At 44.7% G+C, this 27950-nt stretch overlaps 2 protein-coding genes across 2 annotated transcripts; both read left to right on the plus strand.

Annotated features, from left to right (window-relative positions):
* Window positions 1-556: 556 nt before the first annotated feature.
* Window positions 557-4813, plus strand: RPP25 (ribonuclease P and MRP subunit p25). The gene has a single exon (XM_042940479.1). It carries the CDS (start codon window positions 726-728, stop codon window positions 1365-1367), a length of 642 nt encoding a protein of 213 aa, XP_042796413.1. The 5' UTR covers window positions 557-725; the 3' UTR covers window positions 1368-4813.
* A 7640-nt stretch (window positions 4814-12453) lies between these two features.
* LOC122221783 (cytochrome c oxidase subunit 5A, mitochondrial) lies at window positions 12454-26902 on the plus strand. The gene is made up of 5 exons (XM_042941390.1): window positions 12454-12668; window positions 18803-18919; window positions 21246-21367; window positions 22542-22664; window positions 26736-26902. Exons 1-4 carry the CDS (start codon window positions 12563-12565, stop codon window positions 22653-22655), a joined length of 459 nt encoding a protein of 152 aa, XP_042797324.1. The 5' UTR covers window positions 12454-12562; the 3' UTR covers window positions 22656-22664; window positions 26736-26902.
* Window positions 26903-27950: the final 1048 nt, after the last annotated feature.

A 27950-nucleotide genomic window follows, 5' to 3' on the forward strand; every position in this document is an offset into this window, starting at 1 on the left:
CGCGGCGAGCTCAGACCCCACTCTCTGGCCGCACTGAGAGTACCACGCCGCGACGTAGTCGTCCGAGGGCGGCACGGGGCGCAGCGGCAGCCAGCGTCTCCGCACTCTGCTGACCGTGCACAGGCTGTCCTTGAGGCGAAAAGAGCGGCTCCGGCGCGGGAGGGAAGGAGCTGGGGGGTGGGGGGCAGAGGCCCCAGCAGGCCTCTCGGAAATCCCTCCTTGAGAGGGGACAAGGGGCGGCCTTCAGTTGGAACGCGCAAGGGCTCGGGGACCGGCTTGAAGCGGCTTTTGCATCGCAAACGCAGTTTTTATTTAGGTTGTCCGTTTATGAGGGTTGGCTTAGGGAGGGCACTGGCGATTATGCGGGAACTTCCTCTGGCAAGTCACCCCCTGGCGCTGCCATTACACCTACCGGTGCGCACCGCTCCCACGCCCCAGTGTCTGGACTCGACTGGATCCTGGAGGCGGGAGAGGCTAGGACGCGGGCGGGCCGAGCCGAGTTAGAGGCGGGGCCTGGCGGCAGGGGCGGGGCCTCAGCTAAAGGCGCGGAGCACCGCGCGCCTAGAGCGCGGCGTAGAGCAGCGCCCACTGGAGAGAAGTCGGAGGCGAGGATCGCGCCGTCCCACCCCGCCCAACAGCGTCCACGCCGTTCCCGCACCCTTACCCCTGCCGGCCCTTGCCGGGCGCGACCGGCGGCCATGCAGCCCCGGGGCTGAGGCGGCCCCATGGCGAAGCCCGCGTCCCCGCGGTCCGGGCAACGACGGCGCATGGAGAACTTCCGTAAGGTGCGCTCGGAGGAGGCGCCGGTGGGGGGCGGGGCCGAGGGGAGCGGCGCGGCCCCCGGCCCTTTCGCGGACCTGGCGCCTGGAGCCGTGCACATGCGGGTCAAAGAGGGCAGCAAGATCCGGAACCTGCTGGCTTTCGCCACCGCCAGCATGGCGCAGCCAGCCACGCGCGCCATCGTCTTCAGCGGCTGCGGTCGGGCCACCACCAAGACCGTCACGTGCGCGGAGATCCTCAAGCGCCGCCTGGCGGGCCTGCATCAGGTCACGCGGCTGCGCTACCGGAGCGTGCGCGAGGTGTGGCAGAGCCTCCCGCCGGGGCCCACACCGGGTCAGGAGCCTGGTGAGCCGGCCGCCAGTCTCAGTGTACTTAAGAACGTGCCCAGCCTCGCCATCCTACTTTCCAAGGATGCACTGGATCCCTGCCAACCCGGCTATCAGCCCCCGAACTCCCATCCTGCACCCTCGTCCCAGCCAACTGCACCGACGTCCAAGAGGAGCCTAGGGGAACCCGCAGCTGGAGAAGGCTCTGCGAAGCGGTCACAACCTGAGCCAACTGCTACGGAAGAGGACCAGACGGCCTGAGAACTCGTGGGTCTGGGCCACCTACACCGGCTGGGTCTCACCCGCAGCGCCTCGACCTTGAGACATATCTCCAGCCTTTTACGCCTCGGTGCTCTGGACACAGCTCCTCAGACTGTCAGCGTGGAGCACAAGGCAACAGGGACCCTAGGGAAGCTTCGTGGGTGGTTGCTTCTCTACTTGTGTTGCCTGAAGACGCAGAACTCCCACCTTCAGCTTTTCTGAGCCATACTAGGACCTTCTTGGAGGGGGGGCGAAGGTGGGTAGTGGTGGGCAGTGGGACTCTTGAGCCTTGCTCAAGACCCCCAAGGGTTAAAGGCATCCAGTATTCATGCGGGGGGCTGGAGTGTGGAAGCCCGGGAAAACTCTTGGAATCATCTTCATTGGTGGCTAAGGGGCAAGGGTGAGAAGGCAACTGCTGGAGGGCAGGGGAGTCTGAGTTGGGGGGGGGGGGGGAGTGTATTCTGCACGTCCCCTGGGACACCACTCCCTTCTAGTTTTCCTTACCCTGCTCTTAAGGAGCATCCTGAGATCATACTGCAGGAGTGCCTCCATGGATGGACTCTAGCTCTTTTAACACCCCCCCCCCCCTTCCCCACTGGCCCAGAGGGAGAGACCCAGCACAGGAGTCTATGCCTACTCCCTGAATCTCACAGCTGGAGTCCTGCTTCCAATAAAACAAAAACAAAAAATGGCTCTGGCCCCAGGTTTTTTCCTTATCACCTAACCTAGGTGGAGGCTGTTTTGGCCTGCCCCCCTGTGTCTCAGTCCCCACCAGCCTGGAGTCCTTGGCCTTTGGAGTCTTCAGGGTCAGGCACAGAGACTGGACCGCCTCAAAATGGAGCAAGAGGTACATTGTCCAGTTTCTGGCTTCTCCCTCTCCCAGCCTTCCCTGGCTGGCTCTAGCCTCAGGGGCCTGTGGCCAGAAGGGGGCCTTTGTCCCTTGATGCATTGCCTCTGAGGGTTGATGCATTACCACATTGCTTTTCTGAGAAGGGGAGGAAGGCAAGCACCAATGAACTCTCCTGAGGGTCACTGCCAAGGGAAGCATACCCCACTGGGTTCCCTAAACCCGCAGCCTCCTGCCAATTGACAGCCTTATCCAGAAAGCTGGCACAAAACCCCTCATCGCCATCGGTAGGATCTCCCCTTCACTGCTCTCTCTCTCTCAGAAAGGACAGCACACCCTTGGGAGAGGGGGAGGAGTGAGGGTGAGGAGAAAGAATGAGCACAAATCCACTGCTGGAAATTACTATTCAGCAGAGAAGCTGGAACTTGGGCTGTGAATCACTGCAGGCTCCCTGATAAGCTGCTGCCTCCAGCCCTGCACAGCTGTCTGTTGAGAGATAACAGCCTCATAAGCCATTCTGCCCAACTCATAGTTGGGTGGGGGGTGGGGTGCTGTGTACAGAAGGACTCTAGCAGGTGAGGGTGGGGGCGGCACAGAGCTCCAGGATCTCAGAAACAGACCCTACCACGTGCAACTCAACACCACCTCTGGAAAAGAGAATGTAAGTCACTTCGCTGGCAGAATCCTGAATAAATTCTTCCGGTGACAAGAGGTGAGTTTCTGCAGCTGAGAGGAGGGGCTCTTCAGGGAGTTGTCCCCCACCTATATTTCTCCTTGAGCTTTGGATCAGTGAGCCCTGTCATCTAGACTCTGGCACGGTTTACCCTCCCCAATTTCTTGTTCTTGATGAGTCCCTGGGAAAGGCCAAGGGGTTTATGTGTACTTGTCTGACCCTCTCACAGGTGGTCCAAGAAAGCTGGAAAAAATGCACTATCCTGCCAGCTAAGGTGCCCTGGGCTGGTCCTGGGCTTTGTGCCTCTAAAGGAAATGATAAAACTTGGAAGAGGCCCTGCATGGTAGAAGCTTACAGAAGACTGGTCTTGGTTCTGGAAAAGGGCCAACTTCCCAAAACCAGTATCTGAAGTCCTGATTGCCAGGTCACCAAGACTATGCAAGCAGAGGCTTGTCCAGGAGGGGAGGCTGCAGAGGCTTTCTTTTTTTGATGGCAAGGATCAGCGAAGTCCCTTTCCTGCCTAGAAACTCATCCTGTGGCATGGGGAGAGGGGCTTGTTTCCCCACCTTTAGGGCATTAACCTGCCCTGATGGTGGGCTGAGCTGCCCCCCATACCAGAAAGCAAGTAATGAAACACTTTCTTTTCTGCACCCCCACTCCACCCCAGCACATTCAGTTCCCAAGCTTTTGATAGGTGCTTATGGGTGCCAGTGGAACCCAGCACCCATGAGCACCCCATCCCCGCCTTACTGATCCTCTGGCCCTGCTGACCCAGGAGCAGGCTCCAAAGGAAGGTGACAGATATGCATATACACCCCCCCCCCCCAAGACTGAGGTGGGAACCTGAGAAGTGCTGGAATAAGGGGGGAGTGGCTACAGGAGCACTTCAGAGATGGCTCCCTGACTTGTGGCAGAACCGGAGGGAGCAGAAGCTCCTCTGAAAGACCCCATCTTTCCAACAGTGACCTCTATCCAGGAGCTTCCTGGGCCCTGGCTTGGGGCAGTTGGAGCTAGGGGTGGCAGTGAAGTCTCACATCCACAACATCGTCAGGTCACACAGTCAAAATCCATTTGGGAACATAAATGTATATAATACAAGGACGGAGCATGTGGTCAATGGGCAGTGGACCTCCAGCTGGGCATTAAGGGACTTCATTATTGTTGTACCAGATCCCAGTCTAGGCACAGGGTGGGGCTAGGGCAGGGGGCTAGGGGAAAGAATCACAGTAAAATCAGACATTATTCCTGCCTCGAGGACGTCCCAGTTAGTGGAAAGAAAGAAAAGAAAGTTATAACACAATGCAATGGTAGTGGGAGAAGGTGGGAGCTCTGAGAAGGGGCGCTTAATGCGCCCACAGGTGCTGATGCAGCTGGTTCCCCAAGAACCAGAGGAGTTAGCCAGCTGAGTAGGACTGGTCTGGCAATTCCAGGCAGAGCACAGAGAGGTGATGCTCTGTCTCGTGTTGAGGCAGCCACAAGGATCTGAAGGATACAAGTATCTGAAGGATATCTGGTTTTGTTTGACATCTGCTGATTATCATAGATATTGTGGGTTGAAGTGTGTCTCCCCCGCCACCCCCAAAAGATATTTTGAAGCCCTAATCCTGGTACCTGCGAATGTGACTATTTGGAAATGGGTCCTTACAGATGTAATTAATATGTAAGAAGGGGTCATACTGAAGTAGGATGGGTCCTTAATCCAATATGACTGGTGTCCTTATAAAAAGAGACAGACATGCAGAGAGAAAAACAACATCTGAAGACGTAGTCAAAGATTGGAGTTACACAGCTGCAAGCCAAGGAATGCTGAGGATTGCCCGCAAACAATAGAAGCTAAGAAAAATGCATGGAAGATTCTTCCCTGGATCCTTCAGAGAGAGCATGGTCCTGCCGACAACTTGATTTTGGACTTCTAGCTTCCAGAACTATGAGAGAATAAATTTCTGTTGTTTCAAGTCACCCTGTCTGTGGTAGTTTGTTACAGCAGACTTAGGAATCAAACACAATAGGTATTCTCACCATATCCAGTGGAAACAGGGAAGAGGAATGCAGGGTGTTTGCCAAGGTCCTTGCTATCAGAATTCCCAGTCCTGCGTGGAGAGAGGCTCTCTATTCTGCAGGCCTGTGCTAGCAAATGTAATGCCTAGTGTCATATAGAACATACCATAGGCTTTGGAGAAAGTCAAGTTGACTGTGATTTTGGGCAACTTAATTCTTCACTGAGCCTCAGCTTTCTCCTCTGCAAAATGGGCCAGATTGCTGTGGGATAAAGGATATAATAATACCTTGCTTCCCAACCATGGTTCATCATCAGAATCACCTAAGGAAATTGTTGAAAAAATACAGAATGCCTGGGCTGAACTCCAAACCAACAGGGTCAGAATCTCCTACAAAGGACCTGGAAATAGGCATTGTAATAAGATCTTCATATGATTTTTGATGGTTAATCAGGGTTGACTATTCCCTGAGCTAAAATGTAGAGAACAGCACTCACTGGTAGGAGAGACACGAAATTAAATCCTGTTTCTTTCCCTTCACATTCAGCCACAGTTTGAACCCTTTTCTGGGGAGAGAAACTTAACTGTTGAAGAACTGTTGTGAGCTGCCCCCTAGAGGTGGTTCTGGAAAAGAGAGACCAGGCTCAGGGAGCCGGGAGGTGGAGGGAGATCCCTGTTGAAGAGCAGGTAATGAATGGACTCAGAGCACAGGGCTCCCCTGCCCTAGGCCCTGTTTCCCAAAAGGAAACTGAGGGTGTGGGGCCCAGCTCAAACAGCTACAAAGACTGGGGCGCCTGGGTGGCTCAGTCGGTTGAGCGTCCAACTTCAGCTCAGGTCCTGATCTCACAGCTCGTGAGTTCGAGCCCCACGTCGGGCTCTGTGCTGACAGCTTGGAGCCTGGAGCCTGCTGTGGATTTTGTGCCTCCCTCTCTCTGCCCCAACCCACTTGCATTCTGTCTCTGTCTCTCTCAAAAATAAACATTAAAAAAAAATTTAAAACAGCTACAAAGACTTATCTTTCTTTGTAAACAAATAAATTATAAGGATGTAGAAAAACTGGAAACCTGCATACGTTGCTGGCGGGAATGCAAAGTAGTACAGGCTACTTTGGAACAATTTGGTAATTCTTCAAAAAGTTAAACACAGAGTTACCACATGACCCATATCATACTACTAGATGTATACCCAAAAGAATTGAAAATATATGTCCATACAAAAACATCACAATGTTTGTACACAATATCCACAGCAGTCTTATTTATAATCGCCAAAAGGTAGAAACAACTCAAATGTCCATAAACTGATGAATGGGTAAACAAAATGTGGTATGTCCACCTAATGGAGTATAATTCTGCGATACTGAGGAATGAGGTACTGATTCACGTTACAACATGGATGAACCTTGAAAACATCATGCTAAGTGAAAGACCCCAGACACAAAAAACCCACATAGCGTCTGATTCTATTTATATGACATGTCCAGAATAGGCAAATCCACAGAGACAGAAGGTAGATTAGTAGTTGCTTAGGATGGGGTTGGTGGGTGCCACTGGGTAGAGAGATTCTTTTGGGGGTAATGAAAATATTCTGGAATTAGTGACAGTGATAACACAACATAGTGAATAAACTACAACTGAACTGTACACTTCAAAAGGGTGGATCTTGGGGAGCCCGGGTGGCTCAGTTGGGTAAGCATCCAACTCTTGATTTCAGCTCAGGTCATGAACTCACACTTTTGTGAGTTCAAGCCCTGCATCAGGTTCTGTGCACTGACTTCACAGAGCCTGTTTGGGATTCTCCCTCCCTCCCTCTCTCTCTGCCCCTTCCCCACTCATGCTTTCTCTGTCTCTCTCAAAATAAATAAATAAATAAATAAATAAATAGATAAATAGATAAATAAATAAATAAAGGGGGGGTGGTTCTTATGGTATATAAGTTATATCTCAATAAAAATTACATCTGATTATAAAAGTAATGTTTTAGGGGGCACCTGGATGGCTCAGTCAGTTAAGCGTTGGACTTTGGTTCAGGTCATAATCTCGTGGTTTGTGGGTTCGAGCCCCACGTTGGGCTCTGGGCTGACAGCTCAGAGCCTGGAGCCTGCTTTGGATCCTGTGTCTCCCTTTCTCTCTCTGTCCCTCCCCGATTTGTGCTCTCCCTCCCTCTCAAAAATAAATAAATAACCATTAAAAATTTTTAAAGTAATATTTTAGGAAATTACATAATAGAAATAAGTAACTACATTGTGAAAAGTTGCCATTAAAACCTCCTAATGGCAGCCCCACAGGATTACCTTTGAAGGCTATTTCCTTCTGCTACCCCTTCTCCTTGATTCTCAGGTGACCACGGTGGTGTATTTGTCCATATCACCTCCATGTCTTGTTACCCGTATCACAACCTGCCCTGCCCTGGGAAAAGAACTATAATTTTACAATAGGAAAATACTTTTTCTAGTTGCCATTTATTGAGCCCTTATTGGGTGCCAGCCAGGACAGTGTTTCACATGCATTATCTTATGTAATCTTCCCAATCTATTAGGTAGGTTCCATTATTATTCCCATTTTATAGATGAGGAAGCTATGGTTCAAGAAGTTGAAGTAACTTGTCTAAGGGCATGTGGCAGAGCTATAATTCAATAGCAGCAAGAATGTCACGGTCTCAGGTACCTTCCCTTGTTCATCCCCAGCCCCCTAGTAGTGAGATCCTCATCACTGGAGGTGCTCAAGAAGGACCCAAGGAAATGGAAACAATGTGCAATCGGTGAGACTAATGGCCACAAGGGTGATTTCCAGCCTTGAAAGGCAGCATTCATTTCTTTTTCCAGTACATGCTTCATTCCCATCAGAGAAAATAAGAGCTCTTCTGGACTGTGATCTTCCCTTTTCTAGACATTCACATGGTGGAACACTGCCTCTATCCTCACAAACTCCTCAATCGCCTCATCCCCCCTTCTCTGCACACATCGGAAGTGCCTTATCACAGCTCTTCCAGGATGAAGGCTCTGGGCTGCAGCAGGAAGCTGACAGGCTGGTGACTGACACCCTTGAGGCAACAGAAGTCCAGCAGCTGCTTCTCCAGAGGGGCAGAAAAGGATTCAGGGCAGATGATGGTAGTAAGAGACAAAAGACTCTGATGGCTTGAGCAAGAGCCAGGATGTCTGGCCTCAACCTCTCTGGGAAGGAGCACCCACCAGTAGCAGCAGAATGGACTGGGGGCCTGGGAACATAGCTGGAGGCAAACTTGGGAACAAGCAGCCCCCGTCAAGTGATGTGGTAGGCTGAATAGAATCTTCCCCCTCCCCCCGATGTATATGCCTTGTATAATTGGGGCGGAATCTGTGAATGTTGATGGGGTATCATTTCCAAGATGAGGCTACTAATCCATTGACTTTGACTTAAAAGAAGAGGTTACTCTGGATGTGCCCTGACCTAATCAGAGGAGGTCTTTAAAAGAGAGTAAAGTGTTAGAGACCCTCTCCTGCTGGCTTGAAGATATAAGCAGTGGTACTGTGAGAGGGCCTATGGAGAGGCCACATAGTAAGGCCCTGAGGGTGGCCTCTCATAGCTGAGAGTGGTTCTATGCTAACAGTTAACAAGAAAAAACAGGGGCACTCAGTCCTACAACTGTGAGGAATTGAATTCTGCTAACCACCTGAACAAGCTCAGAAGAGGATTCTGAGCTCCAGATGAGACCACAGACCTAACTAACATCTTGATTTCAGTCTTCTGAGACCCTGAGCAGAGCACCAGTCATGCCATGCCTGGACTCCTGACCTACAGAAACTGGGGAATAATAAATGGGTATTGTTTTAAGCTGCTTAGTTTGTGGTAAATTGCTATCCATCAATAAAAAACTAGTATAGGTGATGAGGGCTGAGAACAGTCCTCAAGGTAGCAGGGGCTTCAGAATTCACTGAGAAGCCATCAAAGCCTCCCTTCGGGGGTGGTGGGTGAAAAAAATCCACAACTTCTAGAATCAGACAAACCTGGGCTCAAATCTAAGCAGTACTATTTATTAGCTGTGTGATTCTTGGCCAAGCGCCCTTTGAGTCTATTCCTTTATCCATAAAATAGGGACAAGTACTTGTCTCACAAGGTTGTTAGGAGACTTAGATGGGATAATAGTTTGCAGGAGTGCCTGGCTGGCTCTGTCAGTGGGACTCTTGATCTCAGAACCTTGAGTTCGATGGGAATGCAAACTGGTGCAGCCACTCTGGAAAACAGTATGGAGGTTCCTCAAAAAATTAAAAATAGAACTACCCTACCACCCAGCAATTGCACTATTAGGTATTTATCCAAGGGATACAGGTGTGCTGTTTCAAACGGGCACATGCACCCCAATGTTTATAGCAGAGCTATCGACAATAACCAAAGTATGGAAAGAGCCCAAATGTCCATCGACAGATGAATGGATAAAGAAGATGTGGTATATATATGCAATGGAATATTACTCGGCAATCAAAAAGAATTAAATCTTGCCATTTGCAAGTATGTGGATAGAACTAGCAGGTATTAGGTTAAGCGAAATTAGTCAGAGAAAGACAAATATATGACTTCACTCATATGAGGAATCTAAGATACAAAATAGATGAACATAAGGGAAGGGAAGCAAAAATAATATAAAAACAAGGAGGGGGACAAAACATAAGAGACTCTTAAATATAGAGAACAAACTAAGGGTTGCTAAGGGGTTGTGGGGAGGGGGATGGGCTAAAATGGGTAAGGGGCGTTAAGGAAGACACTTGCTGGGGTGAGCACTGGGTGTTATACATAGGGGATAAATCACTGGAATCTACTCCTGAAATCACTATTGCACTACATGCTAACTAACTTGGATGTAAATTTAAATAAATGAATAAATAAATAAATAAAAATTTTAAAAATAAAAAATAAAGATGTTAATTAATCACACATTGTTCTGAAGCCAGAAAATGACTCTATGTAAAAAAAACAAACAAACAAACAAACAAAAACCCCAAAAAACAAAAACGTGAGTTTGCGCCCCACATTGGGGGTACAGCTTACTTTAAAACACAAATAAAAAAAAGTATGCAGGATGCAGTGACACATAATAAATCATAACCATAATTGTATTAAACAACAATGCTCCATAGCCAATCCAAGGCACTGTAAGCAATGGGAGAGACCGACAGCAGAGAGACCAGTTGGGCCCAAGACTTTCTTAACTATGAGAGTCCCGACCTCATCCTGCGCTTCCAGCCCTTGGAGATCTGAAGAATACGAATTAAAACGCAAAGAGGTCAAAGCTTTTCCAAGTATCCTTTGGTTAGGCTGGTGGGAGAAGGTGAGGGCAGATGTTTTGAAAAGAAAAGCTTTTTTATCCTTTTGCCAACCAGGTTCATACCCCCTAAAACTACACAGCTAGGGAGGGAAAAGAGAATGGTAGATGCTTCTGCCCTGGAGAAAAGGCCAGAGTGAGCAAGAGGAGCCTCAGTGTCCATCTTTTCTTTCCTCAGTGAGTCCAGGGATAGAGAGTGAAGGATACCAAGAGACTGTCTTATTGACTCTGGGTGGCGGCACGGTAATTCAGGCCTGGGGAAGTGGCCCAGACCACATCCTATGTCAGGATGTAGTTAATAAGTCCAGATTAGATGTTAAGAGCCTTGGAATTTAATCAACCCCATTTTCAGAGCAGTCTGCTGTCGAAACCCTACTTGTAGGGATTGGGGGCAGGAGTCTGGCCAGAGATATTGTTTTGTTTGAGGCATGCTCAGAGACTGGGACAGTCTTCGCCAACAATTTACTTAGCACAGGTTCAGTGTTAGTTATAATATATAATAATAATATTTCATGAGCCAGTAGCATACAGGATAATGTCTTCCAAAGAGTCAATAAGAAATAACACACTCCAAACCAGTGACAGATTAATTACACTATTATTCCAGACAAACTGGAGATGAAAGAAACAAAGTCCATATTTAGTTGAGGTGTACCTTTCTTGGTAGAGTCTGTCCTTCCAACTAAAAGCTGGGTATCAGCTGCCTGCCTAGATCCCTCACTATTGGAGCACATAGTAAGCAGGCCGAGGCACTGCAAGGTAGGCTGCTCTAAAGGTTACTACTCCAGGGACAATTACATGGCTTGTGACACTGCCTACAAGGAGTGGCCTTGCCAAGGCAGGAACAGATGTCCCTTATCTACCTAAAACTGCTGTGTGCTTTAATACCACTGCCAGCCAAGAGCAGCCAGCCTGGCCACGGCAGAAGCAAGTGTCTCAAGTTCTTCCGAGAACAACAAAGGGTAGTGTTGTTCAGACACTCTGGTAAGTCCTCACAGATTCTTTTTTTTTTTTTTTAAAGTTTATTATTTTGAGAGGGAGAGAGAGTGAGAGCACTCAAGTGGAGGAGGGGCAGCAAGAAAGAGGCAGAGAGAGAATCCCAAGCAGATTATGCACTGTCAGCGTGGAACCCCGATGCAGGCCTTGAACTCAGAAACCGTGAGATCATGACCTGAGCCCGAAGTTGGACGCTTAACCAACTAAGCCACCCAGGCGCCCCCTCACAAATTCTTTATATTCAGAGTTTAAAAGTCCATCATGCCCTCACCGTGCTGTCAATGACCTAAGGGTCCCCTCCGCTCCAGGTGCCATTGTTCATTCCAAAGTCTTAATATCTGGGGCGCCTGGGTGGCTCAGTCAGTTAAGCATCTGCCTTCAGCTCAGGTCATGATCTCATGGTTCATGAGCTCAAGCCCCATATCCAGCTTTCTGCTCTAAGTGCAGAGCCCACTAGGATCTTGTATCTCTCTCTCTGCCCCCGCCCCATCTCTCTCAAAATAAACATTAAAAAAAAGTCTTAATATCCAACTTCAAAGAAATTTCAACAAAATAAATTATTCTAAGCAGATTGAAACCGCAAACAACTTTGTCTAAAACAAACTTTCAAAACATGGATTTGAAATCGTAAGTCGGTACGCAACAAACACCCAGGTTAAGTCCTCAGAACTGGGGATTTGAGAGCCTTGATTGCCAGCAAACAACCTACTTTCTGAGCTTATTTCTTAATCTGTAGTGAAGTGGCTGAACTCATTTTTTAATGCTTGCGGGTTTGTGATATAAGAATAGTTACTAATAAGATCCCTTATATGTAAGCAGTTGTGTTTGTTCCCATTCTCTTATTTTAGGCTCAAACGGGGACGTTAAACAAAGAAGGTCTTTTTATTACAACTTGACAATGTTATTATCGTTATCGGTTCCTTTTTTTTTTTCCTTAAGTAATCCCTAAGACCAAAGTGGGGCTCAAACTCACGACCCTGAGGCTCACGCTCGACTGACTAAGAAGGCCAGGAGCCCCTTATTGTTCCCATCTTGACGTGATGAAATCGCTTCCTGAGCGGACTTGAATCAGGATACCATCTACTGCCCACCGCTCACCTTCCTTACATCCTGGCTCCTGGAAGGCCGCTGCAAACAGAAACGCGGCAGCGCGGGACAGGGCACAGCGTTGGAAATGGTTTGTCCTTAGCGCGCCGCCGTAGCCTCCCAACATCCTCGTGATACCCCGCCCTCCCGCCAAGGCGCGAGCGGCGCAGTGGGCGGGACCTCACGCTCCGCCCTCCGTGCGTCGGTGCGTGAGTCCGGCCCCCACGAGCTCCCGAGCGGCCCTCGAGTTCACACCCGGCTTCCCTTCAGCCTTAGACTGCGCGCCGCCATAGCCGTCATGCTCGGCGCCGCTCTCCGCCGTTGCGCTGTAGCAGCAGCCGCAGCCCCCCGTGCCAGCCCCCGAGGCCTCCTGTACCCAGCTCCGGGTCCCGGCTCCGCCGCCGGTAAGGCCCCCGCCGCCGCTGTTCGCGCCCGCGTGTCCTTGCGGTGACCTGGGTCCCCGCCGCCACTCGAGGGCAGGCTCGCCCAGCGGCCTAGCCCCTGCTCTGCGGGCGTGCGGCGGAACCTGGTGACCGTTGGCAGCTCTCTGTGCGGCCTCCAGTTGTGGGGGACTGGAAGACGCGGTCCCCAGGCCCCCTACCCCCGCCCCCAGCGCGACTTCCTGGTGCGGGCACCGCGGACCAGTCTGGTGTAGACCTGCTGCGGGCCCCAGTGAGGGGGCGCAGCGCACCTCTCATGCCCACTGGACCCCTTCGGTCCCTGGGGTGTGACCGTTCCCTGGCGCTGACCCCTGCAGCCATCTGACTGGGAGTGTCCGCCGCTGGCCTACAGCGCTTCGGCGAAGGTGACATTGAGCCGCTAGGCGTGTCTCACTCAGTGTAGGAGCAGGAGTGGCCCTTCCGGAGACCCCAGCATGGACACTCTCAGTGTCTTCTGCGAGCACTATATGCTTACTTGTAGGACACAATATACTTTTTTTTTTATCAGACCTTTCTCGGTTAGAGCTTTGTATGTCACCTTCACTGACCGTCCTGTCATTTTAGAGACTGCTATGCTACGTTTTAATTCTTCCGTTTTTACGATGGATCGTTATGTATGGCTGCTGCTTGAGCTGTGGAAGAGAGCCTGAATATTGATAGGTCTTATGATAAGAATATTACTCTTTCTGGGCGCCTTGGTGGCTCAGTGGGTTAAACGTCCGACTTCAGCTCAGGTCATGATCTCAGGGTCCGTGGGTTTGAGCCAGGCCCTAATGCTGACAGCTCAGAGCCTGGAGCCTGCTTTGGATTCTGTGTCTCCCTCTCTCTGCCCCTCCCCTGCTTGTGCTCTCTTTCTCTCTCAAAAATGAATAAATATTAAACAATTTTTTAATTAAAGAAGATAAAAAAATAAAAAATATTACTCTTTCGAAAATTGAGTACCACAGACTCAGGAATACTGTGTTCTGCAAACATAAGGGAACCTTTATTCCGTGCTTCCAATTGGAAGTCTGATTGCAGGAGTATGAGATGTGCTGCTAATTCCTGTCTCTTATTTTGCCTTCCCCTTATGTGTTTGGGGAGATTTTGTGTCCAGCACTGTACTTTTACTTAGTGTGACTGCACTTTAATCTTGGTCCATGATGATAGTATATGCTGCATTATGAAATTTAGCCCCTAAGCATGCATATTTAACATGAACTCAAACTCAAAACTAATAAGGTTGTTCTCTTGACTCTTGAGTGTTCTAACTAGACTCTTCAGAACCTAGGAAATGTATTTCTGTTCATTCAATTTAGACTTTATCTTCTCTCATTTACAATAGGACAGAAAGGCTGGCATGCACTTTATGAAGACTATCTTATAGAGGAGGAAATTGAGGCCCAACTTGAAAAACAGATTCTTTTATTAGTGGTGGAACTGTTTTCTGTTTCTTAGCCATAGTTATTTTTGGCCCATCCTGATGTTTGTCAGATTTTATGTTTTTTTAATTTTTTCCTTACCTAAATGTTAAAGTACTAGAATTTTTTCATATAGATACCTTTTAGGGAGTTTTCTTGTGGCCTCTTGAAAAAGATTGCTACCTTTTTTTTTAACGTTTATTTTTTATTTTTGAGAGGGGGAAGGGACAGACAGTGGGGAGACAGAGGATCTGAAAACGGGCTCTGCACTGACAGCAGAGAGCCCGATGTAGGGCTCAAACCCACAAACCATGAGATCATAACCTGAGCTGGTCAGAAGTTAAAGGAACTCAGCCACCCAGGTGCCCCAAGAATTGCTGCATTTTGTGGCAAGCTGGGGAAAAGGCAGAGATTTTTGGCAGACTAGGTTAAGGGGATTCATCTTAGTAAGTTTGGATATGTTGGTTTCTCTCCTAGGCATTCTATTCCCACTCTTGAGTATAATTTATAAACAAAAATCTTTATTTTAGGTGTCTTTCCCATAGACAACCTAAATATTTGCCACAAGGAGGTGGTATTGGTTACTTTTATGTTAGCTACTTTCTAGTTGCATGACCTTGGTCATGTTAATTAACATAAAGACTCAAGTTGGCCATGGCACACCTGGCTGGCTCAATGGGTAGAGCACTCAGACTCTTGATCTCAGGGGATGACTGACTATTGATCTCTGACTCTTGATCTCGAGGTGGTGAGTTTTGGCTCCACGTTGGGCGTGAATCCTACTTTAAAGGAAAAAGACTCAATTGCCTCATCTCTAAAATCAGGATATTTGGCAGTTGTGAGGTTTAAATGAAATAATGTAACTCTTAGCACCTTGCCTGGCACAAATGCTTAATATGTCTTTGCTTTATTATAGGGGATTTCATTTTTGCAAATTATACATCAGGGTTTGTTATTAGTATGAAACCAAACAGGTTGTATAAAATGAAAGTCAAAAGGATTAACATTTTGGATGGGACTATTCAAGGTCAAATGAGAGCATACTTCAAAGAGCTCTGGAAGGGTTAACCTGAGGGGCTTCAAGTTTGCTCTAGTTAAATGGCACCCTGAATTCCAGAAGCCTCCAACTTGAAACAATTGTTTTCCAGTAACTGCTGAATTAAAATGTTTTAAATAGTGGTTAGATTCTTTTAGTCAACCCTTAAAACTTAACACAACCCTAGCTCCTATAACCCTACCCTGATAACTTAGGAAAGTGAGTTTCTTGGCATAGGGCTGAATTGAGGTAGCACTTATTTTTTAAGTTTATTTATTTTGAGAGAGAGAGAGAGAGAGAGGGAGAGAGAACGTGTGCACCTGCACTAGCAGGGGAGGGGCAGAGAGAGAATCCCAAGCAGGCTCTGCATTGTCCGTGCAGAGCCCAATTCAGGGCTCCATCCCACAACCATGAGATCATGATCTGAGCCGAAGTCCAATTGGTTCACCAACTGAGCCACCCAGGCGCCCCTAGGTAGCATTTTTAATCACTTTCCAACCTTCTTTTCAGCACTGTTCCCACACTTCTAGATTTCCAGCCTTTGAGTCCCAAAGTCCATGCTGTTCTTCAGCCTTGCACCTCAACAACGCCACCTTTGAGCTTGTTCTAGTGCCCTTTGCCATTATTCGTTTCTTTCCATTTCTCCTAGAATTACCACCACCAAAATGTCCATTTGGGGGGCTTTATCCAAGCTGACTAGTAATTAGTGGAAAACTGTCTGATTTAACTAAATTTAAACTAAAGGGATTAATTTTTCTGAATATGTTAGCTTTTTTTTTCTTTTAAATAGTGTGCTTAACTGAATGCCAAAAAGTAGTGTTAGAAATACCTTTTTAGACTGAGTTTGTAGAAATGTCTCCGTTTTCAGGTACATGCTTCTCTTTTCCTACTCTGGAACCTTCAGGTTGTATGAAAGCACTGCACAGTTGTTTTCCAAAATACTTTGCCTTGCAAACCTCAAACCTAAGTGGAAATGCTGTATGAAAGTTGGGTTAGTAGGGGAAGGAAAGAATGCCTATATAGTTTACTTAAAAATCAAAATGTTAAACATATGATAGGCATGTCCACAGTGAGGAGAATAGATCCTACTCCTACCCATTACTGAAATTAGGAATACAGTTTATTTTTTATTTATTTATTTATTTTTACTTCTAGAGGAATACAATTTAAACCATGTGGGAGAACCTGATTTTGCCATACTAGAAGGGGGATGTATGTTCGCAGTGTGTGTTTGGTATTTTAAATAGTTGTTACCCATAAAGTTTTTTGGGAATACAACCAGTCTGTAATTTGGGACTTCCAGAAGGATGGTGAACAAATTATTGAAGGTGATCCATTGTTCTCCTTGACTAGGATGTGTAGTTGCTGATCATCTTTTTCTTTTGTTAGAAAACAAAACAAAGCTGCCAGCCATCTAGTGAAATCATGCCCAGCAGTGAGCAAAAGGAATTGATTATCATGAAACACTTCTGGGTGGTTGGAAAGGTACTTGTAATAATTACCTCTGGGGAAGGAATAGATATATTTCATTTGTCTTGAGTAAGTACTTAGGAATAGATTTACTAGGTGGTATGGTGAGTGTATTTAATTTGTCTTCCAAAGTGGTTGTAACATTTTATACTTGTGCTTTAAGTATTCAGCTAAGGATAATTTTAGTTTTTGAAAAAGATAGCTTCTAAATTTTTGATAACAGTGGGTTAGAGGATTGTTGTGACCTATACATTCTGATATATTAAATGTGAATATTAGTACTGTAAGAGTTATTAAGTATCCACATACTTTTGATGATGAAATGTTTGCACTTATCAAATATATTTAGGTCTAGAGATACATTATTTTTTCTTGTCATAGAAGTTAAAGCATGGCCAATTCCAGCCCATTTACATACATGTCCTACTTCATTCTGGGCTTGGATAATGGAGATATTTAGGTCTCTGGGAAGATTGGAACTTGTGCTGTGGTCCCCTGTGACTAATGGCAAGTATTTTGCTATGGCTCAAATGGTAATTTAAGTGAGAGTCTTTTCACTTGATATAGCAGTGACAGTCCCATCTCCAGAACTAGCTAGTCGTTCATATCTTCATCTTTTTCTGTTTTCTTTTATTTTTCTCTGCTTTCTCCTGCCATTTATTGCATTAAGGATGTATAGGAATAGGGGCCCCTGGCTGGTACAGTCCATAGAGCATGTGACTTGGGGTTGTGAGTTCAAACAACATATTGGGCATAGAGTTTACTTTTAAAAAAAAATGTTCAAGATACTCCTTACATTTGGGGTGCCTGGGTGGCTTAGTCTGTTAAGCATCCAACTCTTTGAGCTCAGGTCATGATCTCACGGTTTGTGAGATCAAGCCCCACTTCAGTTAATAAACATCTGACTCTTGATTTCGGCCCAGGTCATGGTCGAGCCCTGCATCGTGCTCTGCATTGACAGCATGGAGCCTGCTTGGATTCTTTCTCTGCCCCTCTCCTGGTTGCACTCGTACTTTCTCTCTATATATAAATAAATTAAAAAAAAAAAAAAGAATTGGAATGGGCATTTTTTAAAATTAGGAATTAATACTGTGCTTATCATAAAAATTCAGACATTGTGGAAGGGTATAAAGAAATAGTTTTTCCTAGGGTGCCTGGGTGGTTAAGCATCTGACTCTTGATCTCAGTTCAGGTCGTGTGTGATCTCACAGTTTGTAAGTTCGAGCCCTGCATTGCTGACAGTGCAGAGCTCACTTGGGATTCTCTCTCTGTCCCCTCTCCTGATCTTACTCTCTCTCTCTCTCTCCCTCCCTCCCTCTCCCTCCCTCCCTCTCCCTCCCTCTCCCTCCCTCTCCCCCCCCATAAATAAATAAACACAAAATAGTTTTTTCTTCCAAAGAACCACTTTTAGCAATTTGAAGCCAGCATTACACATTAGAGGGAAAAGATTTTTTCTTTCTTTTTTTTTTTTTTTTTGTTTAAAAATTTTTTAACGTTTATTTATTTTTGAGACAGAGACAGAGCATGAGTGGGGGAGGGTCAGAGAGAGAGACACAGAATCTGAAACAGGCTCCAGGCTCTGAGCTGTCAGCACAGAGCCCGACGCGGGGCTCGAACCCACGGACCGCGAGATCATGACCTGAGCCGAAGTCGGACGCTCAACCGACTGAGCCACCCAGGCGCCCCAGGGAAAAGATTTTTTTCATATCAATATATAAAATTTTTTCCAAATGTTTATTTTTGAGAGAGAGAGCAAGCACGCAAGCAGGGGAGGGGTAGAGAAAGGGGGAGACAGGATCTAAAGCAGGTTCTGTACTGACAACAGAGCCTGATATGGGGCTTGAACTTGAGAACCTAGAGATCATGACCTGAGCCAAAGTCAGATGCTTAACTGACTGAGCCACCCAAATGCCCCATCGTATCAGTATAGAAGATTTGTTTCATTTGACCTGCTGAGTAATTTTCCTACCATAATGTATATACTTGATTCAGAATTTAATGCATTGAATATATTTAACACCACTGAATTGTGCACTTAAAAGTGGTTAAAATGGTAAATTTGTTGTATATATTTCAACACAATTTAAAAAAGAAAACCAACAACAACAAAAAAAAACCCCAGTGTATTAACAGGATACATCAAGTAGTGTTTCTTTCTGAACATTGAACTCATTGCTCTTTTTTCATTGCAGCTGTCCAGTCAGTTCGCTGCTACTCCCATGGGTCACATGAAACAGATGAGGAGTTTGATGCTCGCTGGGTGACATACTTCAACAAGCCAGATATTGATGCCTGGGAATTGCGTAAAGGTAATTGGAACATAGGCATATTTGTCTACTTTGGCATAGAATTGGGAAATAGTTTGTAGTGTTTGACTACTCTGTTGAAAACAACTATTTGGAAAATATGCATCATGTAAGCATAGGTATTATCATGCAGCTTTCAGTTGGGAAAGTTTATGACTTTTGGGGCCAGATAATTCTTTGCTGCAAGGGCTATCCTTCGCATTATAGGATGTTTAGCAGCATCCTTGGCAACTGTCTGCTGGGAGACAAAATCACCCCTGATTGAAAGTCACTGTTAAATGATAGGTCAATGTGAACAAGAGTTAACACTTTTGTCCTTTATAGATAATTTAAGGAAGTAGTTATTTGATTCTCCTCCCATCTCGGTAATAGTTTGGGTTTTTTGTTATTTTCATTCTAAGTTATGATTTGTCTCTTGTGTTCAGTCTAAGTAAGCTAGAACTTGTTTTTCCTAATTGTAGATGTGTACTGAACACGAGTAGGTAACATTAATGATAACTAGTCTAATAGGTAGCTAAGTAATTTTAAGAGTAGGTAATTTAGTTCAGTCTCTGTGACCATATTCTTTTTTTTCTTTTTTGTTTTTTGTTTTTTTAATGTTTATTTATTTTTGAGACAGAGAGAGACAGAGCATGAATGGGGGAGGGGCAGAGAGAGAGAGGGAGACACAGAATCTGAAACAAGCTCCAGGCTCTGAGCCGTCAGCACAGAGCCCGACGCGGGCCTCGAACTCACGGACCGTGAGATCATGACCTGAGCCGAAGTCGGACGCTTAACCGACTGAGCCACCCAGGTGCCCCTCTTTTTTGTTTTTAAGAGAGAGATAGAGAGCACGCTTAAGTGAGAGAAGAGCAGAGAGGGGAGAGAGAGAAGTGGGGCTCATCCTTTACAGGGCTCATCCGAAATGGGGCTCATGCTCACCTGAAGCAGGGCTCACCCAATACAGGACTTGAACTCAGGAACCATGAAATCATGACCTGAGCTGAAATCACATGCTTAATTGACTGAGCCACCCAGGTGCCCCTCCGTGACTATATTCTACCATTGTAGTCACTGTGTCTTTTGTTTACGTATTTCAAAATAATTAAAAGCGAGAAACCTAAGTGATTCACATTTATCCACAGGAATAATAATCCTTATTTTGCTGCAACCAGGAAAATCCTTACTGAATAATCTTGAGTAGCAGTAATGAAAAGAACAGCAATTCTGCACTCCCATTAAGAGAATCTTAAATTTTATTATGTGTCATTTTGTGCAAAGCTGAAAGTAATTATGCCCATTTTCTGGTTGAATGTGCACTAATGCTTCTCTGTATCTACTTAATGTCCTCATTTGAGCTTCATTAACTCTCCCTAAGCATTTCTCTGGTTGTTTTTAGATTATTTTCCAACCAAATCTATCTTAAAGCAACAAAAGTACATACACTGTGTAAGAGTTAAGGATATGAGTTGAAAATGACTCTTGGATGGGGCGCCTGGGTGGCGCAGTCGGTTAAGCGTCCGACTTCGGCCAGGTCACGATCTCGCGGTCCGTGAGTTCGAGCCCCGCGTCAGGCTCTGGGCTGATGGCTCGGAGCCTGGAGCCTGTTTCCGATTCTGTGTCTCCCTCTCTCTCTGCCCCTCCCCCATTCATGCTCTGTCTCTCTCTGTCCCAAAAATAAATTAAAAAAAAAAAAAAAAAAAAAGTTGAAAAAAAAAAGAAAATGACTCTTGGGGTGTCTGTTCGTGAGATTGAGCTGCCGTTGGGCTCTGTGCTGACACTGCAGAGCCTGCTTGGGATCTCTCTTTCCCTAGCTCTCTCTCAAAATAAATAAAGAAAAAATGACCCTCTTGTTTGAAAAGAAACCAGCTAATTATGAAAATTATATTTGCATGTAAGAAGACTCTTGGTTTTTGGTTGTTTTTTGTTTTTTTCTTTAATCTGCATGCTATTGCATAGTTCTTTCACTGTGGAAGATCCACTGTGGTCTTACTATCTAGAATTTGTTAAAGGTAGGTTCTCTTTTTTTCTTTTTTTTTTTTTTTTTTTTTTGAGAGAGAGAGAGGAGGGGACAGAACCACAAGTAGACTCTGAGCTGTTAGCACAGAGCCTGAAGCGGAGCTCAAACTCACAAACCGTGAGATCATGACCTGAGCCAAAATCAAGAGTTGGATGCTCAACCCAATGAGCCACCCAGGCACCCCTAGATTCTGTTATTTTTATAGATAAAAGAATAGAGGCCAAACAGACAAGATCATGTGTCTTTGACTCAGTAAAAATATAAGTAAGTATATTGTAATTTCTATGAGGATATCTCAGGTTGATATGGCTCTTGTTTTTAATTTGACAGGAATGAACACACTTGTTGGCTATGATCTGGTTCCAGAACCTAAAATCATTGATGCTGCTTTGCGGGCATGCAGACGGTTAAATGATTTTGCTAGTGCAGTTCGCATCCTAGAGGTTGTTAAGGTCAGTGAAGTAACAATGCTAAATAAAGTTTTTCTGGAAGTGGGTGGGCTGTTGTTAAGTATCAGCATATTATGTGTTTTTGAATTTGTTGAAATAACCTAAAATTAGTTCTGATATAGCTAGAGGAAATGTAGGTTGCAACTAAGTCTTTCTGGGGGGCAGTTTGGCAAAATTTATGCAAGGTTTTAGAAATTGTGCTTGATACCCATTTGTTCAGCATTTGAGAATTTATCTTAAGGAAATAATTAAGGATGTACAAAAGTTTAACTATAGTTTATCTTTGTTCTATTTGTGATATGAAGTTAAATATTAGTGGTTTCTTAAGATGAGACTTTTCAAGAGGTTATCTATTAATAGTGTGGAAATGTATTTAACATTAAACATTCATAGTATATTAATTGAAGAAACTTCAGTTTTTGTGGTGTGATCTCATACATAGTTCATTTGATACTTATGATCAAATGATTACATTTTAAACAAGAATTTTATAATTTAAAAAAATACAATTAAGGAGACCTAGAATCTGTTAAAGGCAGAAGAATAACAGCTTGTTATTGTCTTAGTTCATTTGACTTTTTAATATTTGTCCTTGAGGAACTTTGTGAAAATACAGGTATAATTATATATTATGCTGAGTATTTGTCAAAACTCTTTTGCCCTGGAAATCGGTAGTCTTTTCAAGTCTGTAAGAAGGAAAGTGTGACATTACTTTATCTACAATGGGTAAAATAATTAAGGGTTCTGTAGGCTATCAATCCATTCAGCACCAGTACTTAATTTAGTTAAGGTCTCAAATTGGAGGCAAATTTAAAAACTTTTTCTTGTGTTAACTTAATTATTCCTGTAGCCTGCTGGGCATGTTTAATTACCTTTACAAAATTCTGTCATCACCACCTTTTCTTGTAACTCAAGGCTTTATCCAGGCTTTAAAATGTTATGTTTTATTTTGTTTTGTTTCTGGATTTAGTCTAATGGTCTTAGTTTTTCTCAAGGTGCTTTAAAGCCTACCTTGAATAGCACCTACATAGCTTGTTGGACTAATAAGTTAAAAGTATGTGACTTGTATTCTCTGCTATTAGCCTCTGCATACGTGATTAAAAGCATTCTCAAGTTCATTTTTTTAATAGAAATAGCTTTTCAGAGAGCTAAATGTGAATATTTTCTTTGCCATCAGGACAAAGCAGGACCTCATAAGGAAATCTACCCCTATGTCATCCAGGAACTTAGACCAACTTTAAATGAACTGGGAATCTCCACTCCAGAGGAACTGGGCCTTGACAAAGTGTAAACCCCATGGGTAAGCAACACACCGCTGAATAAAGGCAGGAAATGAATCCAGGAAGGGGGAGTCAATGACATTTCAGTGTTCTCAGAGTAAGACCTTTTTAATGGCCTCCTTAGAGGCCATGAACATAGAGATTTAGAGAGTACTAATGATAGGTTTAAGGAGCTAGAATTGTCATTTTTAGTTGTTATAATTGTTCTTTTACTGTTGTAATGACAAAAAGACGCCTCTAATTAAAAATCCATATGAAATATTTCAAACGTAAAGAATAGCATATGGGGTGCCTGGGTGGCTCAGTCATTTAAGTGGCTGACTCTTGATTTTGGCTCAGGTCACGATCTCATGGTTCGTGGGATCAAGCCCTGCCTCAGGCTATTTGCTGACAGCACAGAGCCTGCTTGGAATTCTCTCTCTTCCTCTCTCTCCCACTCATGCGTGCGCACTCTCTCTCTCACAAAATAAATCAACATTAAAAAAAAAAGAATAGCATATACAATAAATGTAATCACACCCAGATCTTTCAGATATTAATATTTTGCCATAGTTGCTTCATTTTCCCTCTAAGAAATGACTGGTTTCACAGAGTTGAAACCCTCTGTGCACCCTTCCCTAATTCCAGCCCTTTTACCTCCCCCAAACTAAAGGTAATCCACTGCATATAAGGTATTTGTTACACATGTTTTTGTACATCTGTTTATTTTTAACAACAGAGTTTTATTAATTTGATGCATTTGTTTTTGTTAAGTTAGAATTTAATAGTCAAGTAAATATTCACTGATAAAAAACCTTATTTGATGGGGCGTGTGGGTGGCTCAGTCGGTAAGCATCCAACTTCGGCTCAGGTCATGATCTCACACTCTGGGTTTGAGCCCCGCATCAAGCTCTGTGCTGACAGCTCAGAGCCTGGAACCTGCTTCAGATTCTGTGTCTCCCTTTCTCTCTGCACCTCCCCCACTCACGCTCTCTCTCTTTCTCTCTCTCTCAAAAATAAACATTAAAAAAAAAACTTATTTGATACCTTGTTCTCTGTGGGAAGGCAGGTAATAAAAACAGCCACAAGATTGTCTAGGTAGTGAGGAGTGTGCAGAAAATCTTTTGTTTTACAAAGGATTTTGTAAAGCAGGAACTCAATTTTATTTTATTTAATAAACATACATAGTGTATATAACTCTTACTATGTCAGGTGCTGTTTTAAGTGCTCTATAAATATTAATTCTTTTTCTTCTTTTCTTTTTTTAAGTAGTGAAGCCCAATGCAGGGCTCTCATGACTCAGATCAAGTCCTGAGCTAAGATCAAGAGTCAGACACTTTACTGATAAGTCATGGAGGTGCCCCAATATTAACTCATTTAATCTTCATAAACTGTCCCATGAGACAGTACTATCATTTATTTATTTTTATTTTTTGAGAGAGAGAGAGATAGAGCACAAGCGGGGGAGGGGCAGAGAGAGAAGGAGACACAGAATCCGAAGCAGGCTCCAGGCTCTGAGCTGTCAGCACAGAGCCTGACACGGGGCTTGAACTCACAAACCGTGAGATCATGACCTGAGCCGAAGTCTGACGCTTAACCAACTGAACCACCCAGGCGCCCCGAGGTAGAACTATCATTAGAATTATTCTCCTTTTCCTATTTTACTGATGAGGAAACTGAGACACCTTCTCCAAAGTCATACAGCTAGTACTAGAACTCACACTTAAACCTAGGCAGTCCAGCTCCAGAGTCCATTGCTCTTACTATGCTGCACATCCTGTTTAGGCATTTACTAAGGCCATATTCATTCCTCAGAGGTAAACAATGAGGCTTAAATAGAGAATTTGCTTCCTAAGACATTTATTTTTAAAATAGTGGAACTAAAGTGTCTTATAAAAGTGCACCCAAGGGATCCCCACCTGGCTCAGTCGATGGAGCATACAGTTCTTAATCTCACAGTCATGAGTTCAAGCCCCATGTTGGGCATGGAGCCTACTTTAAGAAGAGAAAGCAAAAAGTGCACCCAGAATTATTGAAGGAGCTAATGTCAGATCCCTCAAAAGATAAAGATCCTTTGAGCCCGGTTAAACGTTTTAGAGCAGGAGTCTTAATTTTATCTTTGTCCACTCCCATACTACTACTACTGCCACTACTAACTACTACTACCACCACCACCACCACCACTAACACCACTACCACCACCACCAACACTTCCTCCTCCTCCTCTTTTTCCTCCTCTTCCTCTTTTTCCTCCTCCTCCTCTTTTTCCTCCTCCTCCTCTTTTTCCTCCTCCTCCTCTTTTTCCTCCTCCTCCTCTTTTTCCTCCTCCTCCTCTTTTTCCTCCTCCTCCTCTTTTTCCTCCTCCTCCTCTTTTTCCTCCTCCTCCTCTTTTTCCTCCTCCTCCTCTTTTTTCCTCCTCCTCCTCCTCTTTTTCCTCCTCCTCCTCTTTTTCCTCCTCCTCCTCTTTTTCCTCCTCCTCCTCTTTTTCCTCCTCCTCCTCTTTTTCCTCCTCCTCCTCTTTTTCCTCCTCCTCCTCTTTTTCCTCCTCCTCCTCTTTTTCCTCCTCCTCCTCTTTTTCCTCCTCCTCCTCTTTTTCCTCCTCCTCCTCTTTTTCCTCCTCCTCCTCTTTTTCCTCCTCCTCCTCTTTTTCCTCCTCCTCCTCTTTTTCCTCCTCCTCCTCTTTTTCCTCCTCCTCCTCTTTTTCCTCCTCCTCCTCTTTTTCCTCCTCCTCCTCTTTTTCCTCCTCCTCCTCTTTTTCCTCCTCCTCCTCTTTTTCCTCCTCCTCCTCTTTTTCCTCCTCCTCCTCTTTTTCCTCCTCCTCCTCTTTTTCCTCCTCCTCCTCTTTTTCCTCCTCCTCCTCTTTTTCCTCCTCCTCCTCTTTTTCCTCCTCCTCCTCTTTTTCCTCCTCCTCCTCCTCTTTTTCCTCCTCCTCCTCTTTTTCCTCCTCCTCCTCTTTTTCCTCCTCCTCCTCCTCCTTCCCCCTCCCTCCTAAACTCAGATAGCTCATCTTTGTAATAAATGGAAATGTTTTTAATGTGTGTACTAATGATTTCTATGAGAAAATGAGGCATTCGGAATAGAATATTTCCTACTTAAATTTTTGAAGCTCTTGTCTGTTGTTCATATTACGTAATGGACTCTTATAAGGTTGTCTAAACACTTTAGCTTAATTTTTATTTTATCAAGTAGTATTGCAAGGAGTTTAGAAGATCTTTGTTATTATATAGGATATATTCCAGTTGTGATGATATTCTTTCTTTTTTAATATATTTTTAAAAAAATTTGTTTAGTATTTTTATTATTATTTTTTAATGTTTTATTTATTTTTGAAAGAGTGAGAGAGAGCACACACACTCCTGCGGGGGAGGGGCAGAGAGCGAGGGGGACAGAGGATCCAAAGCGGGTTCTGTGCTGACAGCAGAGAGACCGATGCAGGACTTAAGCTCAGGAACTGTGAGATTATGACCTGAGCCAAAGTCAGGGGTTAAATGACTGAGCCACCCAGGTGCCCCTAAAAATTTTTTTGAAAGGCAATTCCCTAGCATTTTTCTGACTGGAAAAGAGGACTACCCCAGTAAGTACTAGGTGTGTAAACAACAAAAAGGCGCAGAGCCAGTCCCTTGTGAGTTGGGTATAGGCAGGAGTAAGTAAGAACAGAAAAGGCTACACAGAGACAGTGATTTCCCTGGACCGTTGCTCTAAAGAAGGTTAATTTTAGGGCACCTGACTGGCTCAGTTGGAAGAGCATACAACTTTTTTTTTTTTATGTTTTATTTATTTTTGAGAGAGAGAAACCAAGCATGAGTGGGGGAGGGGCAGAGAGAGAGGAAGACAGAATCCAAAGCAGGCTCCAGACTCTGAGCTGTCAGCACAGGGCCCGATGTGGAGCTCGAACCCATGAACCATGAGATCATGACCTGAGCCGAAGTTGGATGCTTAACCGACTGAGCCACCCAGGTGCCCCGCAACTCTTGATCTCAGTCATAAGTTTCAGCCCTGTGTTGGGTGTAGAGGTTACTTAAATAAAAAACTTTTTTAAAAAAGGTTATTTTTAGTAAGATTTCTATGCTTCCTTTATTTTTCTAGCTAATTCTTCCTGTTTTCTCTTACAGATGGGCTTCTCAAGGATTTATTCATAATGCTACTTGATTGTAAACAATCACCTGGAAATACTGATGATAACATATTACCTTATTTGAACAAGTTTTCCTTTATTGAGTACCAAACCATGTAATGATAACTTGGACTTTAATAAAAGGGAAATGAGTTTGAACTGAAATTAGGTATTGTTCCATGTGTTTGCTTTGAAAAGCAGAAAATGAACTATCATAGAGCCATTGATTTCATGGGTTTTTTGCCACTGTATGCTGAGAAAACTTCTTAACTGGCTATGATAGATTTGGAGGCTTTCAGTGCCTAAAGAGCTAATAAATAGGTTTACCTCTTGAGAGAATTAATAAAATACACAAATCCCATCTTACTTCGAAAGCCACATAATATTGGAGACCCAGCTGTTGGAGAACCAGACTTATAGGTCTGAGGAATTTCTAGGATAGCCATTCAGACTACAGTTTCAGAGGAATGGGATTAATACTAGGTTGAGGTTAAAGCTAAGGAAATGTTAGTAAAATTCATTTTGGTAAGTGATCAACACAAATAACCTTTTATGAAAATGACTGATTCCCCACCAAAAAGCTCCCCTCCCCTTTTTAAAAAAGGAGAAAGGTAAATAAACAAAAACAGCCACATATGTTTATTTAATTGCATGGTTGGTAGATGTGGTTCTTAGCTTTGACCCCTCTGTGGGCTAGCTCTTTCCCCCTCGTTCCATGTAGTATAATGTCCCAGTCACACTGCTCTGTTTTTCCTCCAAATTCTCTTCATGTTGCTTCCCTCTAGAAATGACATGAACCATCAACGTAGGTCTGCCCTCTCAAATCCTAGAGGTGGAGAGGGGGTGGAGCAATCACATATATAAAGACCTCACGACAGGTTTTAAAAGTTCTGTGAACATAGGGGCACCTGGAAGTGTCTGACTTCAGCTCAAGTCATGATCTCACAGTTTGTGGGTTCAAGCCCCGCATCAGGCACTCTGCTGTCATCACAGAGCCCACTTGAGATCCTCATTCTGCACCTCTCTCTGCCCCTCCCCCGCCCATGTGCTCTCGCGCGTGCTCTCTCTCTCTGTCAAAAATAAACTTTTTTTTTTTTTTTTTTTTTTTTTTTTTTAAATTAAAAAAATGGGCGCCTGGGTGGCTCGGTTGAGCATCCGACTTCGGCTTAGGTCATGATCTTGCAGTCTGTGAATTCGAGCCCCACATTGGGCT

This window comes from Panthera leo, chromosome B3 (assembly GCF_018350215.1).
Source record: "Panthera leo isolate Ple1 chromosome B3, P.leo_Ple1_pat1.1, whole genome shotgun sequence".
NCBI classification, from domain to species: Eukaryota; Metazoa; Chordata; class Mammalia; order Carnivora; family Felidae; genus Panthera; species Panthera leo.

What these genes read in the sequence shown, in the direction of transcription:
- RPP25 (XM_042940479.1), top strand. Translation starts at nt 726, where the DNA reads ATGGCGAAGCCCGCGTCCCCGCGGTCCGGGCAACGACGGCGCATGGAG.
- LOC122221783 (XM_042941390.1), top strand. Translation starts at nt 12,563, where the DNA reads ATGCTCGGCGCCGCTCTCCGCCGTTGCGCTGTAGCAGCAGCCGCAGCC. An exon ending in TGCCTGGGAATTGCGTAAAG is followed by an intron (nt 18,920 to 21,245) that starts GTAATTGGAACA and finishes TTAATTTGACAG; the next exon opens with GAATGAACACACTTGTTGGC. An exon ending in GCATCCTAGAGGTTGTTAAG is followed by an intron (nt 21,368 to 22,541) that starts GTCAGTGAAGTA and finishes CTTTGCCATCAG; the next exon opens with GACAAAGCAGGACCTCATAA.